Genomic DNA, 15,413 nt, shown 5'->3' on the forward strand with positions numbered 1-15,413 from the left:
GTCAATAAGAAAATATGAATCCTCATATTAAAAATGCCAAAAAAAGAGAAGAATTGAAACTTTAATACAATCCCCCAAAATAGGAAGAATTTATGGTAGATAAACAAATCACTAATATAATTGAGCTAGAAGAGAATGGAATCTGAGAAGAAGGAGAAGAAGTTGATGAGAGTTTAACAAAGATCTTTTAGAAAATCAAAAAATCCTAAAAGAATTGAATAATAATCCTAGAAAGTAGAAATATATATAATGCTAGTTAAGAAATCGATTATAAATCAATTATTAAAAATTTTAAATCTCAAAAAGCTAGAAAAATATACTTCAAAATAAAATTTTATTAAATGTGTTTTTAAATATGTTAAAACTTAGGCCCCTCGTTGAAGTTTGACTTTAGGCCCCGAATACCGTTGAACCGCCCCTGCATATACATAAATTATACACATATAATACAAAAATTATGCATATAATATATTTTCACCGGCTATTTCTAATTTAAGTGGTTGGGTAGACGGCTATTTGGGTTAATTCTTCTTACATTTTTGTCAAAGCCCAATTTTTAACTGGACTATATTTAGTCCAGGCCCATCAATCAAAGTGCACTGCCGACTACGGGCTTTTGCCGCCTGAATCCATTCCCTTAACGGTACCGTTTTGTTTATGGATAAAAGCATCAGACATTCCCAAACTGCAATCAAAACGCGAATTTCCCTTAACCTTTGAGGATCCAAAAACCGATCAAATAACCGAAGCTTTGAAGATCAAAATATGGTACGTTGATCTTACAAATTTTCGGTAATTACGATTTATTCTTCATATTTATAATTTTCATTCATTAATTTAATTTTTTGTACATCATCTAGGGTTTATATTAGTGTTCAATTTTATGTGTTCATTATTTTGGTCTTGATTGTTTTGACTTTGAGTTGCTCACAGTTGTGTGTAAATATTGTAAAATACACACTATACGGTGTGCCCGTAAAAAATTTTTTTTGAGCTGTTACTATAAGATTAGGATTCCAGTTTGGCTATGTAGTAATAAATATTGAGAATTTAATTACAAAAAGTCTCTTTGTATATCTATTTAAGCACAATATCGTCATGGTGGGGATGGGTTTATGTTCAATTTGGCTATTGATATATTGTGTAAAATTGTGATGAACCAATTTTCATTTTGGAAAACAATATTGAGATGTTATTTGATTAAGGTATCCAGCTCTGGCTACAATGGCGGATGTAGATTTTAACCGATGGGTTCAGCTTCTGGCGCAGACCCTGAATGTGTAAAAAAGTTCATTAAGTAGAAATAATTGATTTTGGATTTACCAAATTAATTAGGTTGTGGTAGTATCCCGAACTCGAACCCATAAAGTTCAGATCCTGGATCTGGTTCTATCTGGTTGTGTAAGTTTCACAAAGCAGGTCGTAAGCCTGGATAAAGGAGGATGGTTATGTCTAATTATAGTGAGCCCTTGGGAATCCAGTTTTTTAATGAGTCTAATAGAGGATTCATATATCTCGCTGCAACTAGTTTGAGATTGAGGTGTGTTTAGTTGTTCGATTGATTGATTTGATTATGGTCTCCATCTTCCAAATTATTTTTAGTTTAAGAGGTAGTATTTAATTCTACTTCATCAAAAAAAAAGGTAGTATTTAATTCTAAGAAATGGGATTTAGAGGGGTCTTTTGCTATTGCTTCTTTTTCTTCTTTCCTTGGCCGAGGGTCTATAGGAAACAATTCCTCTACCTTCTCAAGGTAGGGGTAAGGTTTGTGTACGCTGGGTTTGTTGTTGTTGAGGTTTAGAGGGGTCTTTCAGTATAATATCTTCACAGATGAATATGAGCTCTTATATGTTTTGTGAATATGTCAAAACCTATGACATAGGCTGAATTTTTGATCCCTCCTAATTATATGTTTGGTTCATGGGCAAGGGCAAGCATCTGTCTGGCAGTTTACCCTCCAGAGATTTATTTTATTGTTGTTGTCCTCTTTTTTTTTTTTTTTTGTGTGTGTGTGTGTGAGATTTTAAGAGGTCTGAGAAAGTTTTACTCTTTTTATTTTTGGGTCGAATTTTTGAGAGGTAGAGGAAAGCTAATATGGAGGGCGTCTCTGGCCTTCCTGTCTTCCTTAACTGTGTGGGAGACGGACATATCTCTCCTCTTTACTTGCCCTTTCTTACCTTTTCATTTTGTTTCCATCCAATTAAATATTGTGAAATACTCTATAATTAGCAAGTAAGCTCTGTGTATTTTTTTTTTCTTTATGCTCTATAATTAGCGGTTGTGTGATAAATAAGTGTTTGAAAGGCTGATTTTTTACTAGCTTTATCATAGGTGCAGTAACATAATTTACAGTGCAACCCTGCACCTAATCTCCTAATAAACTTTCAGCTTGAGTTTCATTTGTCAGTTTTCCTTTTAACTCTCTAAATGTTGGTGCTAAGATGTCATTTGTTTTTCTGTTCCAGTCTTCACTTGCAGCTGCTAGGGCGGACAACTTTTACTATCCTCCAGAATGGTCTCCCAAGAAGGTAAGTAGATATAAACACTGTTGCTTGGGTGATACTTAAGAAGAAATAGAATAAATTCCTTTGAAGGGCTTATAATAGGAGAAGATAGCTACAGACAAAAGTCTCTGTATCTGTTGGAATGTTGGATTCAGAAAAGAGTTCTAGTTACTAATTCAGGTTTCTTTCCAGGGTTCACTGAACAAATTCAATGGTCAACATGCTCTCCGAGAGAGAGCAAGAAAGATAGACCAGGGCATTTTAATTATAAGGTACTGAACTATGAAAATTCTGTATTTTACTTGTCCTTTGGGATGCTGATGCCAAGCCGCACTATAATGGCAGAATTAGTTCTTAATGTTGTGAGCCAGTTTAGCCATGAGATAATCTGGATGAGGAGAAAATTTGCATGTGTGTTTTTGGATAGAAGAAGTTAAAGTAATGTTTACCGTCGCATTGCATCTGATACCTATTGCCTTGGTGTCGAATGGACCTTCCAGATATCTTAATTTTTCTTCACTTTATCCAAATAAAAAACTGAGGTTTTCCTCCTTGTCAACTTCAACTTTAGGGAACATCTCACAGATTGAACTCATTTTTCAGAAAAGCATTCATATTCACACCTGGGAATTTGAAAGATCGAGTTTGAAGCATCAAGCTTTGATTGCATATTACTTATTTAAATCGACAAAAAAAAAAAAAAAAAAAAAGAGAGGCTCAGTCGGACTTGCTACGTTAGCCTTGTAATTGCTAAACCTGGACAATTTATTAGCATGATTTTATTGCTTAACTGAGTTAAATATTAGGAATTATTTAACACATTGTGACTTAAGCTTGATGTCCTTTCATACCTAAATTGATATTGGCAAGCATGGCGATTCAAAATGCATACTTAGAACCCAATTTTTTTGATGTATCCTGCTTGAAAACATTGTTAGTTCACTAAGTTCAATATTTGGATATGACAAAGGTAGAAATCTATGCATTTTCAAAAAGAAGGAAAAATAAATTGTTTGTCTTGCTGATGCATTATTTCTTGATTAGTTTTCTCATGCGTTCTTTATTTTCTAGCTCTGCTGTTATGAGCATCGTCACTCACTACCCAATAATATCTTTTTTTATAGGTTCGAGATGCCATACAATATCTGGTGTGGAGGATGTGAGTCGATGATTGCCAAGGGTGTGAGGTTCAATGCTGAGAAAAAGCAAGTAGGAAACTATTACTCCACAAAGGTATGATTTTGTCATGATGTAGTAAATGAGACTGAAAATCCTCACTTGTAGCCAACTGTGCTAAATCAAATGACTCTTGGTTTTCTGTTTGCTAATTGTAATTATACTCGTGTTAGATATGGAGCTTTAGCATGAAAAGTGCATGCTGCCAGCATGAAATTGTCATTCAAACGGATCCAAAGAACTGTGAGTATGTAATTATAAGTGGAGCTCGAAAGAAGATCGAAGATTATGACGCTGAAGATGCTGAAACTTTGGTACTTCCAGTAGATGAAGGTAAGCATTATACAAGAAGTGCTTAGTGCATTTTCTTCATGATGAATTCATGTTGCTATTGTCACTTAGAGAAGCTATTGCGTTGACGGGTGAATAGAAGTCTCTGCAATTCTGTACAGTGCTTTATTGTAATGCACTATAGTGATTAGGAGCAGAGGAGTTTTTTGATAACTGATCTGCTTTTCGTTCCAGATAAAAGTAAGCTAGTGGATCCTTTTTATCGGCTAGAGCACCAGGAGGAAGACTTGAAGAAGAAGAAAGAAGCTGAGCCTTTACTTGTTCGTCTTCAGCGAGTGTCTGATAGTAGACATTCAGACGATTATGCCATGAACAGGGCTCTTCGAGCCAAGCTTAGGGTATGATTTTGTTTATTGTTGGTTTTGTGCACTTCTCTATTCCTTTATACCCTAAACTTGTGTCCTTATCATCCTCTTTTGCATGTGTATAGACTCAAAAGAAAAGAGTTGCCGAAGAAGAGGCTGCTTCTAAGAAAATTGGACTTGGTATTAGGTTATTACCGCCATCTGCAGAGGATGCTGCAACTGCTGCAAGTGTTAAATTTGCTCATAAGTTTGATAGGAATAGAAGGGATAAACGAGCCATTATTTACTCTGGTTCAATCTTTTCTGAATCGTCGGGTTCTTCTAAGCGGTCAGAGCTAGAATCTAAGAGGAGAAAAATAAACGCTTCTGCTGCATCAAAGTTGCTGGTTGGAGGTTTTAAGCCCTCGTCATGGTCTGAAACTGCTGCTTCATCTAAGAAACAAAGGAGAATCTAATAGAACGCTTCGCAGCGCTTTCCTCCTGCCTATAATTTTAGATTCTTGGTTAGCCTCCGGTCGAGAATTGAGTTTAAAATTTGTTGCCTTCTACTTATAGTTAGTTTTTACTTTGTTAATCGTCCGGTAGGCAGCTGAGTTACGTGTACAGAGTTATTGATTTTCGAGTGTTTCTCCTTCTGTTTCTAACTGTGCTTGTATTTGGCAATTTGAATAAAAGAGAATCTGTATCCATCACAGCAAGCTAGAGGTGTAAATCTTGTTGTAGCTTTCAGCATCCTGAGATTGCCAGAAATGCTTGAAAGTTGATTTCAGTAATTTAGTGAATCGATTTGGGATCCAAGCATCATATTTTGCTTGATTTTTAAAGAACTATACAAAGTTATGTTGATTCTATCTACAGTACTAGACCTTGTATCAAGAATGCTTTTAGGTAAAGTTATTTTGTGTTTTGACTGATTGAAAAAATGTACATTTATAGGACTGAAAAGTATGATTTGGATAGTAGTAAAAGAAGAAAAAAAATTCCTTTATTTCCATTTCTTCAGTATCAGTAAATATGACAGGGAAGGTCGTGAAATCAGGGACCGGTTTCAGAATTAGGAGACAAGCGTGAATATCTTTGCTATACGTTTTATGTACTTATTTGGATCTCTTGAGATCTTTCTTCAGTAAAAAATCCACTTCTGCACAATTGTATTGTATATTTCACCTATACTAGTTTCTAAATTTTATTTAAAGGCCTATCCAAAAAGTCTAAGCCACGTAGCTGACACTTCCAAGTCACCACGCAACCTTGATTAAGAACCATTTTCGAACACTCTATGCTCATTTGGTGTCACTTCACGTTTTTTTCATAAAAAAACTTTCTCCAAAAGGTTTACCAATTTGTACAAGAAAATATATCCTGATCGTTTCTAAGGGTTGGCTAAATAAAATATTGATCACATGTGACAGTAATGATCTTTAGTCGAGGTTTATCACAAACAGTCTTTCTACCTTCACAAAATAAGGCAAAATTTACGTATACACTATTCTTGATGCAAAATTTACGTATACACTATTCTTGATCCCAGACTAGGTATGTTGTTATTATGTGACAATAATGAAAAGTAGGAAAGGGCAAGTGTTCTTTTTTCCTCTTTTCTAGATAAGCTCAAGACTATTATCTTCATCATTATCTATCATACTACACTTCCCTATATGTGTACACTCTTTTTGTCTACTATTAGTATGTGATAAATATAAATACATGCTAGTATAGAACTTTCACATAGTGCGTTACCGTATCTATATTTGGTGCTTCTGATATTTAACCTTCCAATTTTCAGTTGTGGATGTGTAAATTTGGAGCCACCACATTCTTCTCTCATGAGTTCTTTTTCAGAAACATGACCTTTTTTTTAGTTTTCATTAGACATTAGTGTTAAATGTTATACTATCAGTTGATATAACTTAAATCCATAATAATACACCTCCACTAATTAAGTATGTCACGGGTGTGACAACGCTTTGTGACTAATTAATTTGTCCCGTTACATTTTTCTGGAAAAATACTCAAGGAAACCTGTAATTGCTACCTTTCAGGTGCGCACTGAGTAATCTGCTCACTGTGCAATAGCTCGTAAATGTCACAAAAAATATAAATCACACTAGGAAAGCCCGATATGACGTGCTCCGGCTGAGTAGGCTTGTCATGTGCATCTCTATAATCTATATATGGACGATTCATCATTCATTTCACCCACAGTAAAAAAAAAAAAAAAAAAAAAAAAAAAGTAAAAATGCATTTTACTGCTATAAGATTACGACCATATAGACAAAGTAGGCCAACAATCATCTCAGCTAAAGATTTTACTCTCTTCAATGACTTCTCTAGAATTTTTCCAACAAGTTAATAAATAATTATCTGGCCCCAGCAATTTTTCAAGAATACTTTTACTCAAGTCTGAAACAGTAAAGGATAAAAATAGAAAGTTACTTTCCTTAAGATAACACATGAATAAGAAAAACAGCTATATTTCTTCACTACAATATGTGACAGAACAGTGGAAACGTTATTAAATGATGAGCTTAAAGAGTATATTCAAACACATACAAATAATACAGATTCTTGAGTTTCACCAATTGTAGTAACAACCTTTGATAGAACATGTTGCAGCAGTTATAATTTGCTTCTATATTCTACCAAATATCAACTTTAAGAATTAGAATAGTTGTTCCAAGCAGAATCCATTTTGGTGAAATACATAAATACAAATGCGGATCTAGGATTTTCAGTACATGAGTGCACTACTAAAAAAATGAGAAAAAAATATACTAAGTGGGAATTGATCCATATTCCTCTTGATAAATAACTCAACCTCCAACCAAGCGCAACGTTTAACTTTTTTAGAGTGTGGGTGCCAACAGTTAATATTATACTATCAATTTTCGAAAATATGTACATTAAATATTTAATTTTGCGAAAAGGTCACGGGTACACATGCCCCATAATGTTTCCTATAAATCCGCCCCTGCATAAATGATTCATAATTATATTAGGAATTTTAATTATATATACCGAAAATAAAATGTTTTTTACACTAACTGTAATTTAACCTGTTATATCATATTAGTTGTGCTTGCGTTACTACGTCCCTAATTAGTGTTTATCATAGAGAGTACATGTAATTATCTTATTTCGGCCCCTGATTGTAGGATTGTTCAAAACCGAATCGAAACCGTTAACCGAACCAAACCGAAACGATGACCATGGTATCGAACTATCGGGGTAATGGATGATGAATGGATTGAGATTTTATAATTAACCGCTTAAGGGTTTGGGGATGGATTACTCAATTTTCTTATCGGGTAAACTGTTAACCCGTTAAGAATTTTTATATTTATACTTTTACCCCTATGTATATAAAGTACTATTGAAACCCTAAATGGCTAAATCCCTAATTTCTATTTTCTAATTCTCAATTGTCTGCCGCCACCAGAGGTAAAGAAGTCGCCAGTCTCATCTCTCTCTTGAACTGAGAACTGAGAAGTCCAAAAATCGAAATCTGAATGATTAATACGTGTATGTCTGTATGAGTAGTCTTGATGGTATTAAAAATTTGGTTAATCCGTATATGACAGTATGAGTAGTTATGAAGACTCTTCAATTCAAAAATACCGTTTGGTTAGATCTTAGATGGTATTAAAAATTTGGAATTGATTTGAAACTGTTTGGCATTGATTGAATGATTATTCAAAAAAATTCTATTTGGTTTAATCGATAAGCCGCTCAATAATTGTTAATCCGATATCAATACTTTATTATCTTATTGGATGACTAGCGGATTACTATATTTATAACCCAAATAACCATTAAGCCGAACCGTTAAGTGTAATTATTTGTCCGATAAGTACCCCTATCTGCAAATATTTTATACTGTCCATTTATAAAACTTAAACTCATCTACTCCTATCAATTATTGCATTTAAAGCAGGTTGCAGACTGAATGTACACTACTTTTTCTTGTTATACTTTTTCGAGTCCAAAGTGTCAGAAGGTGAAACTTTTTTGAAGAAAAAATGCACAAAGTTAAAATAAAAGTGTTTTATATTGGCTGGTGGAGTTAAAAAGAGGTTTTTGGCCTTTCTTGGTCCATCAAATTTTTTGTCCTTGTTCAGGGGAATTAAGTAGTAAGCAAAAACTATACTACAATGTGTGTAGGACAAGCTGAACATGATATCCCATTTCCCATGTTAGACTTTCACCATCTACCCTTGATCAGATGTCTCGAATTCAAATTCTAGGTATAAAAAATATACCAATATGGAGCATGTCTCTTTTAAATGAGCCTTACACGGAATATTAGTTGGTGCGACAATACAAATAAGGATTCTTTATATGTATCTGGATATTAATCGGTGTCACAATATAAAGGGATTCTTTAAGACCGTGCAGGATCTAGTTTTAGAGGGTGTTTGGATTGCCTTTTGAGATGTCGAATCAAATTTTAAGCTCTTTTTAGCTTTTTTTTCCCAATGTTTGGCCAAACTAAATTGGCTTAAAATAAGTTAAAAACAGCTTAAAACAAGCAAAAAGTAATAAACTGGGCAACCCCAACTTATTACTTTTTAACTTAAAAACTATTTCTGCTGAAAAGTTACTTTTTTTAAGTCAATCCAAACGGGCTCTTTAGAGAATGAAAAAGGACTTAGATTGATTTGCCTATGCTCATAAATGGAAATTCCTCAATGGAACTTTGAATTAGATGTCAATAGATTTTTATTTATAAAAAAATGTCAATAAAATTGAAAATTTTCTAGTTATCAATTTCACCTCTCAAGCCAACTTTTTCTATACGAATCGATATTATTCCATTCCAAATCCTTCCTAATAAATCTAGAATAGTATACTCTATTGGATATAGGTCATCAAGTGAATGCAAGAAGCCTGCAGAAGTAATTTAAAGCATCTGCAGCAAAGAAAGAATTGTATAGGGATTATTAATATTTTGCTGCTGAAAGACATGGTATGATCTTTGACTCTACCTGAATGAATTTAATGAGTTGGTCACCTCATTTTACTACAGTCAACTCAATAGATTGACTTTTAGTATGAAAATTCTCTCTATTCTTTTGTGTAGTACTTTTGTTTTTTGTTTTTCCTTTTTACAAAATGTTGCAATAAATGTTAGTTTCTAATGCAATAGTATTGTCCTTTTCTTGTTGTACACTGCCAATAATTTAGTACTACTGACAGATATATCATCAGGTAGCTCGGAAAACTGTTGCCACAAAGTAACAAAAAAAAAAAGAGTTTAAGTTATATACTTTGATAGTGTAAAGAATATTTTACACTATCAAATCAACCAAAAGATATCTATAAATGTTTTCCTAAGCGGATGGTCTATTGGAAACAACCTCTCTATCTTCACAAAGATAAGGGTAATTTCTACATACACACTATTCGCCCTAGACCCCATAGTGTGGGATAATATTGGATATGTTGTTGTTGTTGCAAGAAATAAAAAGTAATCCGATAGTGTAAAAATTGTTTATAGTGTCAGTGAATAGTAGTTGAACTCTTAGGGGTCGTTTGGTATGATGAATAAGCAAAATAATCTTGGGATAAAAATTTAATACCGTTTTATTCCTTGTTTGGTTACTAATCCTGGAAAAATTATTCCAAGATTAAAAATAGTACCCAAATAACTTATACCTGTTAGAGGATAGAATACTAATCCCAGGATAAAACAGTAAAATTGATAATCCCATGATTAATACAATATACCAAAAAGTCAATAATAATACCTGGATAACTAATCACAACATAACTAATCTCAGTATAACTAATCATAACATGACTAATCTCAGCATAACTTGTGTTCAAACCAAACGACCCCTTAAACAAAGTAGTACTATAACATCTCAAGTCCAACTAGGGGTATTAGTTTAGACAGCTTGTTAGGTTTAATCCCCATTAATTCAAGATTTAAACCTAAATTATCAGCAGCTAGTGGAGAAACAAAAGTACAATCAAGGTTTCATTTTGCAGATTTGAAGACAAACTCTATATATGTAGTAATAACAGTATTTGATTGTTGTGCACATCAGTGGATATAACAATGCAGAACTAAAGTATTTCTGTCAATCCTCATTCTGTAAAATTTCTATGTATAAACTCAGAGGTACAGTAACTAGAATAGCAGAAAACTAGAGTCATTTAATCAGAACAACAAAAGAAATAAGGGTGAAAAATTGGATGGAACAAGTTTTCCCTCTAGTAAGATCAATATGTCAGTTCTTCTGCATACTTCTATTCAGCATATTATTGAATGCAACAGTATTTGTAATTTATTTCTTTTCACTGCTATGGTTGATATACATATTGAGTTTTCACTTGAGAAATTTACCGGCAATAGCAGGTAATTGTTTATAACAAACATAATCTAATAATCTGGAGAGTAGAGTAATTGAGTAAATTAAATAATATGTTATAACATGTTAAATTACATAACAACAACAACAAACAAACAACAGTGGCGAAGACATGAATTTTACGAAGGATGTTCGAAATTTAATATATATTTTCAAAAAGTAATTTTTGACCTATATACGTTGTAGTATAACTTTTATATACTTAGTGTAATTTTCCGATGAAGGGTGTTCCCTCTATGTGGCTACTGAACAACAGACCCAGTGTAATTTCACAAATGGGGTCTGAAGAGGGTAGTATATACGTAAACCTTACCCATACCTTTAGTAATGCAGAGAGGTTATTTCTGGAAGACCCTCGACAACATATTTAATTTACATCAATAATGTAAATATTCTTTGTGCTGTCAACGTAGATAACTTAAATCCAAAACTCATACTATTAAGCAATTGTTGTGTCAAAACAGAAAAATACAAGGAAAGGAAAGCTCGGTGCACAAGGTATCTTGTGTTCCCGTAGGGTCCAGGGAAGGGTCGTACCCCAATGGATGCGATGTAGACAACTTATCTTAATGCAAGCATCTATGGCTCGAACCCATGACCTATAGGTCATACAGAAACAACTTTACCGTTGCCCCAATTGTCTCCGTTCGTTCAGTTGTAAGTACTCTAAAATAGATATAAAACACAAAGAAAAGTTGCAAGCATTCCCAATACCCACTCATTTGAAATTTTTTATCACAAGGATGGCACATCTTACTCTAATTAATCAAGAAATTAAAGAGTGAAAGTTGCACATAAAGTTTCATTCAATATATTGTATCCTCTCTTATATATGTTGCTTATATTATTTTGAGCTATGTGTCTTTTACTTTGGCAATATAACAAGTTAACAACTCAATAATTAAGATACTGCAGGACGTTGAGGGTACAGAAAAAAGTCAATGTTAAATAATGTAGGGAACCTGACCCAGGCAATAAATATACCACAAGGAAACATTAATATCTCTTCAATTCATAGGGTAGAAATTGCATTTGACTTGTTGAAACAAAGAGACTAGTTAGAAAATCTTGAAGTCCCACTCAAGCAATAATAAACCACGCATTAATACCACTCTGCTGTATAGATTTACTTCTTACAGCAGTTTGAATAAGAAGTGATCATGGAATATGAGACATATATTATATAAAAAGACAGCTCGGTGCATAAAGTATTCCGCGTTCATGCAAGGTTTGGGAAAGGGTCGCACCTTAATGAGTATTATATAAAGAGTCTACCATATTGCAAGCATTAGTGGTTGCTTCCACGATTCGCGTATATTATATACTAGGAAAAGATATATATCTGAGACATGTTCTATACTAGGAAAAATTAAGCTAGCTTAATTAGTGTTAGTTTGGGACAAAGATCAAACACAAATTGGATCTAAGTAACTAAATTACAAATAGAATTAGATAAAATCTAATTTTGATCATAAAATTACATAACAACCCTTAATTAACCAGCAATTTCCCATAGAAATTAAAATGACAAGCTAAACCTACAGCATGAAAAAGCCTTTATCTTGGTACATGCATTACTAGGAAAAATTAAGGTAGCTTAATTAGTGTTAGTTTGGGACAAAGATCAAACATAAGTTGGATCTGAGCAACTAAATTGCAAATAGGATTAGACCAAATCTAATCATGATCCTAAAATCTACGAATTTCAGCATGAAAAAGCCTTTTATTTTTTTTATTGTAGTCAGAGGCGAATTCAGGATTTAAACTTGATGGGTTCAATCATTAATGCTTTTAGCACGATCTTGTTACACTTTTGAAATAATGAGTTCAGAATACTATATTTTGTTAAATTTCAGTGTTTTCACACTATATATATATATATATATATATATATATATATATATATATACACTCATATCATGTTTCAAGTAAAAAATAATATGTTCAGTTGAATCCGTTCATAGCTAATTATAAGCTACATCCTCCCCTAGTTGACTTACATTAGCAAAATCCTTAGCTTAATTTAGTTTCCATCTGCATGAGCTTTGCAAAGTTTAAATTAATGGTCCCAAATACAGGTTAAGGATAAGTTTTGCCGTAATTTGACAATCAAAGTAAATATAATCTAACTTTAATGAATCTTATGAATAATAAATGGATCTAAGCAAAATGGAATATTCATATAGTTGTGCTTAACTAATTTGAGATTGAGGCGTAATTAATTCGTCTCGAGTGTTCAAAGTTTATGAAGTTCAAAGTCTTCAATCATTTCTTACAGCTAAGCTACTAACAATATAGGAGGATATCCTATTCTGACAAAATTCAAAAATACTAGAGAAAAATCTCCAACTTTGAGAGCCGTGCTTGACCTAATTAAATCCACCTAGATATGTGAAAAAATGTACCGACTATAAACAAATGGTATAGTACTAGACTACTAGTAGTACATATTAAATCTGGAAACAGAAGAAATTAAATATCCAATTTAATCAAAGATAATATTTTTTATTAATTTTCAGCACACTGTCTTTCTACATTCAAGCAGCAAAGTTCAAAATACCAGACTTTGCCATATTCCATAAATCAACAAAAAAAAAAAGAGGAGAAAAAACAGGTTGTAACATAAGATATAGTAACACAATAAAATCTAGAGTATGAAATTACAGTTTATTCCAGTCCTAATGTCTGCAGGAGAAATGATTTTCTTGGTCCAGAAACTGAAATTGATACCTGGAATTGTCCAAATAAATTGAGCTAGTGTTGTTATTACCTGCAAATGGGATTTGTACCTCGTTTGTTGTTGTAGTACTGCAGCTGATGTTGGAATTTTTGTTGTCCCAATTTTCAAGAAATCCCATGTAACAATTGTCAAAATAATCTATATTGCCTCCTCTGACTCCACTATTCTGATAATCAAATATAGAACTAATTGAAGAACTTGTACCCCCTAAATAACTTTCCATGATCCCAACATTAGCAAATTTATTTTCAAGAGATTGAGAGTTTGACCCTAATTTATTGACATTTTTAGGGTTTGCCTCATACATTTCTTTGCCCTTTTTGTGGCCTTTGATCATCATTTTTCCTTTGGTGTTCTCCCTTGCCTTTGCTCTAGGCTTCTCCTTTAACTCCATTTTTCTCAATTTTCGATGATCTTCACATTCCAATATATGGGACTCACTCATTATGTTGTTTTGATCACCTATACTATTATTGATCTCTTGTGGTATGTTTCTTGAGAGCTCTTTGATGGCATTCTTGGACTTGGAAAATAACCATTCTATAGTTTTACTTGCCTTATCAAACCCTAACATGTCTTGTAGATCGAAGAATTTACGCGCTATTTGAAGTGATAATCTCATTCTTCGATCTCTCACACCTTGAGCTGTGCAAATCTTGCTATGCCTATCCTTTTTTCCTGTTCTCCTTCGAGGCTTTGCACTTAGTTTTCTCTTCTTTGATGATGGCGATACATGCTCAGCACTGGGATTTGAACTCTGGTCTTCTATGATTTTCACGTTAGCACGTCCAAATCTTGAAGTGTTAGGATCACCTTCAGTGTCATGATAGTGATCACTAGCCTCTAGCTCTTGTTGTTGTTGTTGTTGTTGATGGGAAAAGATTTGGCTTAATGGGGATTCATGTTCATCAAGAAATGGAGAAGGAAAGTTATTCAAGAAAAATGGATGATCTTCTACTATTATTGAAGTTGAACTAGGGTTTTGATGATAAGCATCATGTGTATAAGAATGTTTAAGCAATTCTTGTGAGGAGTAGGAAAAAGGGTCATTGATGTTGCTTTTGGGAAACATGTATAAGGTTTTTTAAGTAGCAAAGTGTCAAAAAGTTGGTCAATCAAGCTAGGGTTTTGGTTATATTTGCAAGTTATCAAGAAACTTTAGGTGATCTTTATTCCATAATATTGAATATGTATTTGGTGAGAGGAATAAAGCAGGAAAAGATGAAGTTGTAGGAGAGGGATAGGGTAGAGACTAGGGCTTGACTAATAACACATTTGAATGACTAAAGCAGTGGAGGAAGAAAGAAAGAAATGGAATGATGGTGGAAAAATAGTTGTGGAATCCAGGAATAGATCATATTGGAAAGTGAGAAAAAAAGTTACCTATTTATATATGGGATTTTGTCAACAAATTAAATTTGGTTAGGGTATAAGGAATTTTTACACTATACTTTAACATATTCTAGCAGTTCAATTGCCTTAATTATTTTTCATATTACTAATCCCGCTTTTACAAACAGTTATCTTGTGATTACTTTTTATCGAGTAGATGACTTGAAAAATAAAAATTCTATTAAATATCATCATATAAAAATTAACCTCATTGAATTTAGCGTGAATGGTGAACTAGAAGTGATATATTTTATTTATATTCAAGTTATACTAAAGACATAAGAAAACTTTACGTAATAATATATATAATTTTTATCAAGTAATCAATTAAGTTTTCTCGTAAAAAATGTGTAAGTAATTTTATCGTGTAAATATTTTTTGTTTTGTCGACGCACGAATTTAAACAATAAACCTTTTTTTTTTTTTTTTGCTTTTAAGTTTTAGAGCAAGTGGATAAGAGGGTAGACTGAATGTGAGTATGTGAAACTGCCACGTGATAGCAGGTGAGATACTGATAGTAACTGGACCTAGCTCAGGCATATGTAGGTGATTTTTTGGGGGGAAATTTACA

General features: G+C 33.0%; 2 protein-coding genes across 2 annotated transcripts; one reads left to right on the forward strand and one right to left on the reverse strand.

The window, feature by feature from the left end:
• Positions 1–680: 680 nt before the first annotated feature.
• On the forward strand, positions 681–5,034 carry LOC104212834 (uncharacterized). The gene is made up of 7 exons (XM_009762192.2): positions 681–768; positions 2,466–2,528; positions 2,697–2,776; positions 3,629–3,737; positions 3,854–4,013; positions 4,206–4,369; positions 4,462–5,034. The coding sequence occupies exons 1-7, from the start codon at positions 766–768 to the stop codon at positions 4,789–4,791; spliced, it is 909 nt and encodes a 302-aa protein (XP_009760494.1). The 5' UTR covers positions 681–765; the 3' UTR covers positions 4,792–5,034.
• Positions 5,035–13,217: 8,183 nt separating this feature from the next.
• On the reverse strand, positions 13,218–14,791 carry LOC104212835 (transcription factor TCP24-like). Its single transcript, XM_009762193.2, has one exon. It carries the CDS (start codon positions 14,520–14,522, stop codon positions 13,389–13,391), a length of 1,134 nt encoding a protein of 377 aa, XP_009760495.1. The 5' UTR covers positions 14,523–14,791; the 3' UTR covers positions 13,218–13,388.
• Positions 14,792–15,413: the final 622 nt, after the last annotated feature.

The sequence above is a fragment of the Nicotiana sylvestris genome, chromosome 10 (genome assembly GCF_000393655.2).
Source record: "Nicotiana sylvestris chromosome 10, ASM39365v2, whole genome shotgun sequence".
Taxonomy (NCBI): Eukaryota; Viridiplantae; Streptophyta; class Magnoliopsida; order Solanales; family Solanaceae; genus Nicotiana; species Nicotiana sylvestris.

Bases quoted from the DNA above. Each gene is read 5' to 3' on its own strand.
- LOC104212834 (XM_009762192.2), top strand. The intron at 2,529-2,696 runs GTAAGTAGATAT...GTTTCTTTCCAG, and splicing joins CAGAATGGTCTCCCAAGAAG to GGTTCACTGAACAAATTCAA. The intron at 2,777-3,628 runs GTACTGAACTAT...CTTTTTTTATAG, and splicing joins CAGGGCATTTTAATTATAAG to GTTCGAGATGCCATACAATA.
- LOC104212835 (XM_009762193.2), bottom strand. From the start codon at position 14,522: ATGTTTCCCAAAAGCAACATCAATGACCCTTTTTCCTACTCCTCACAA.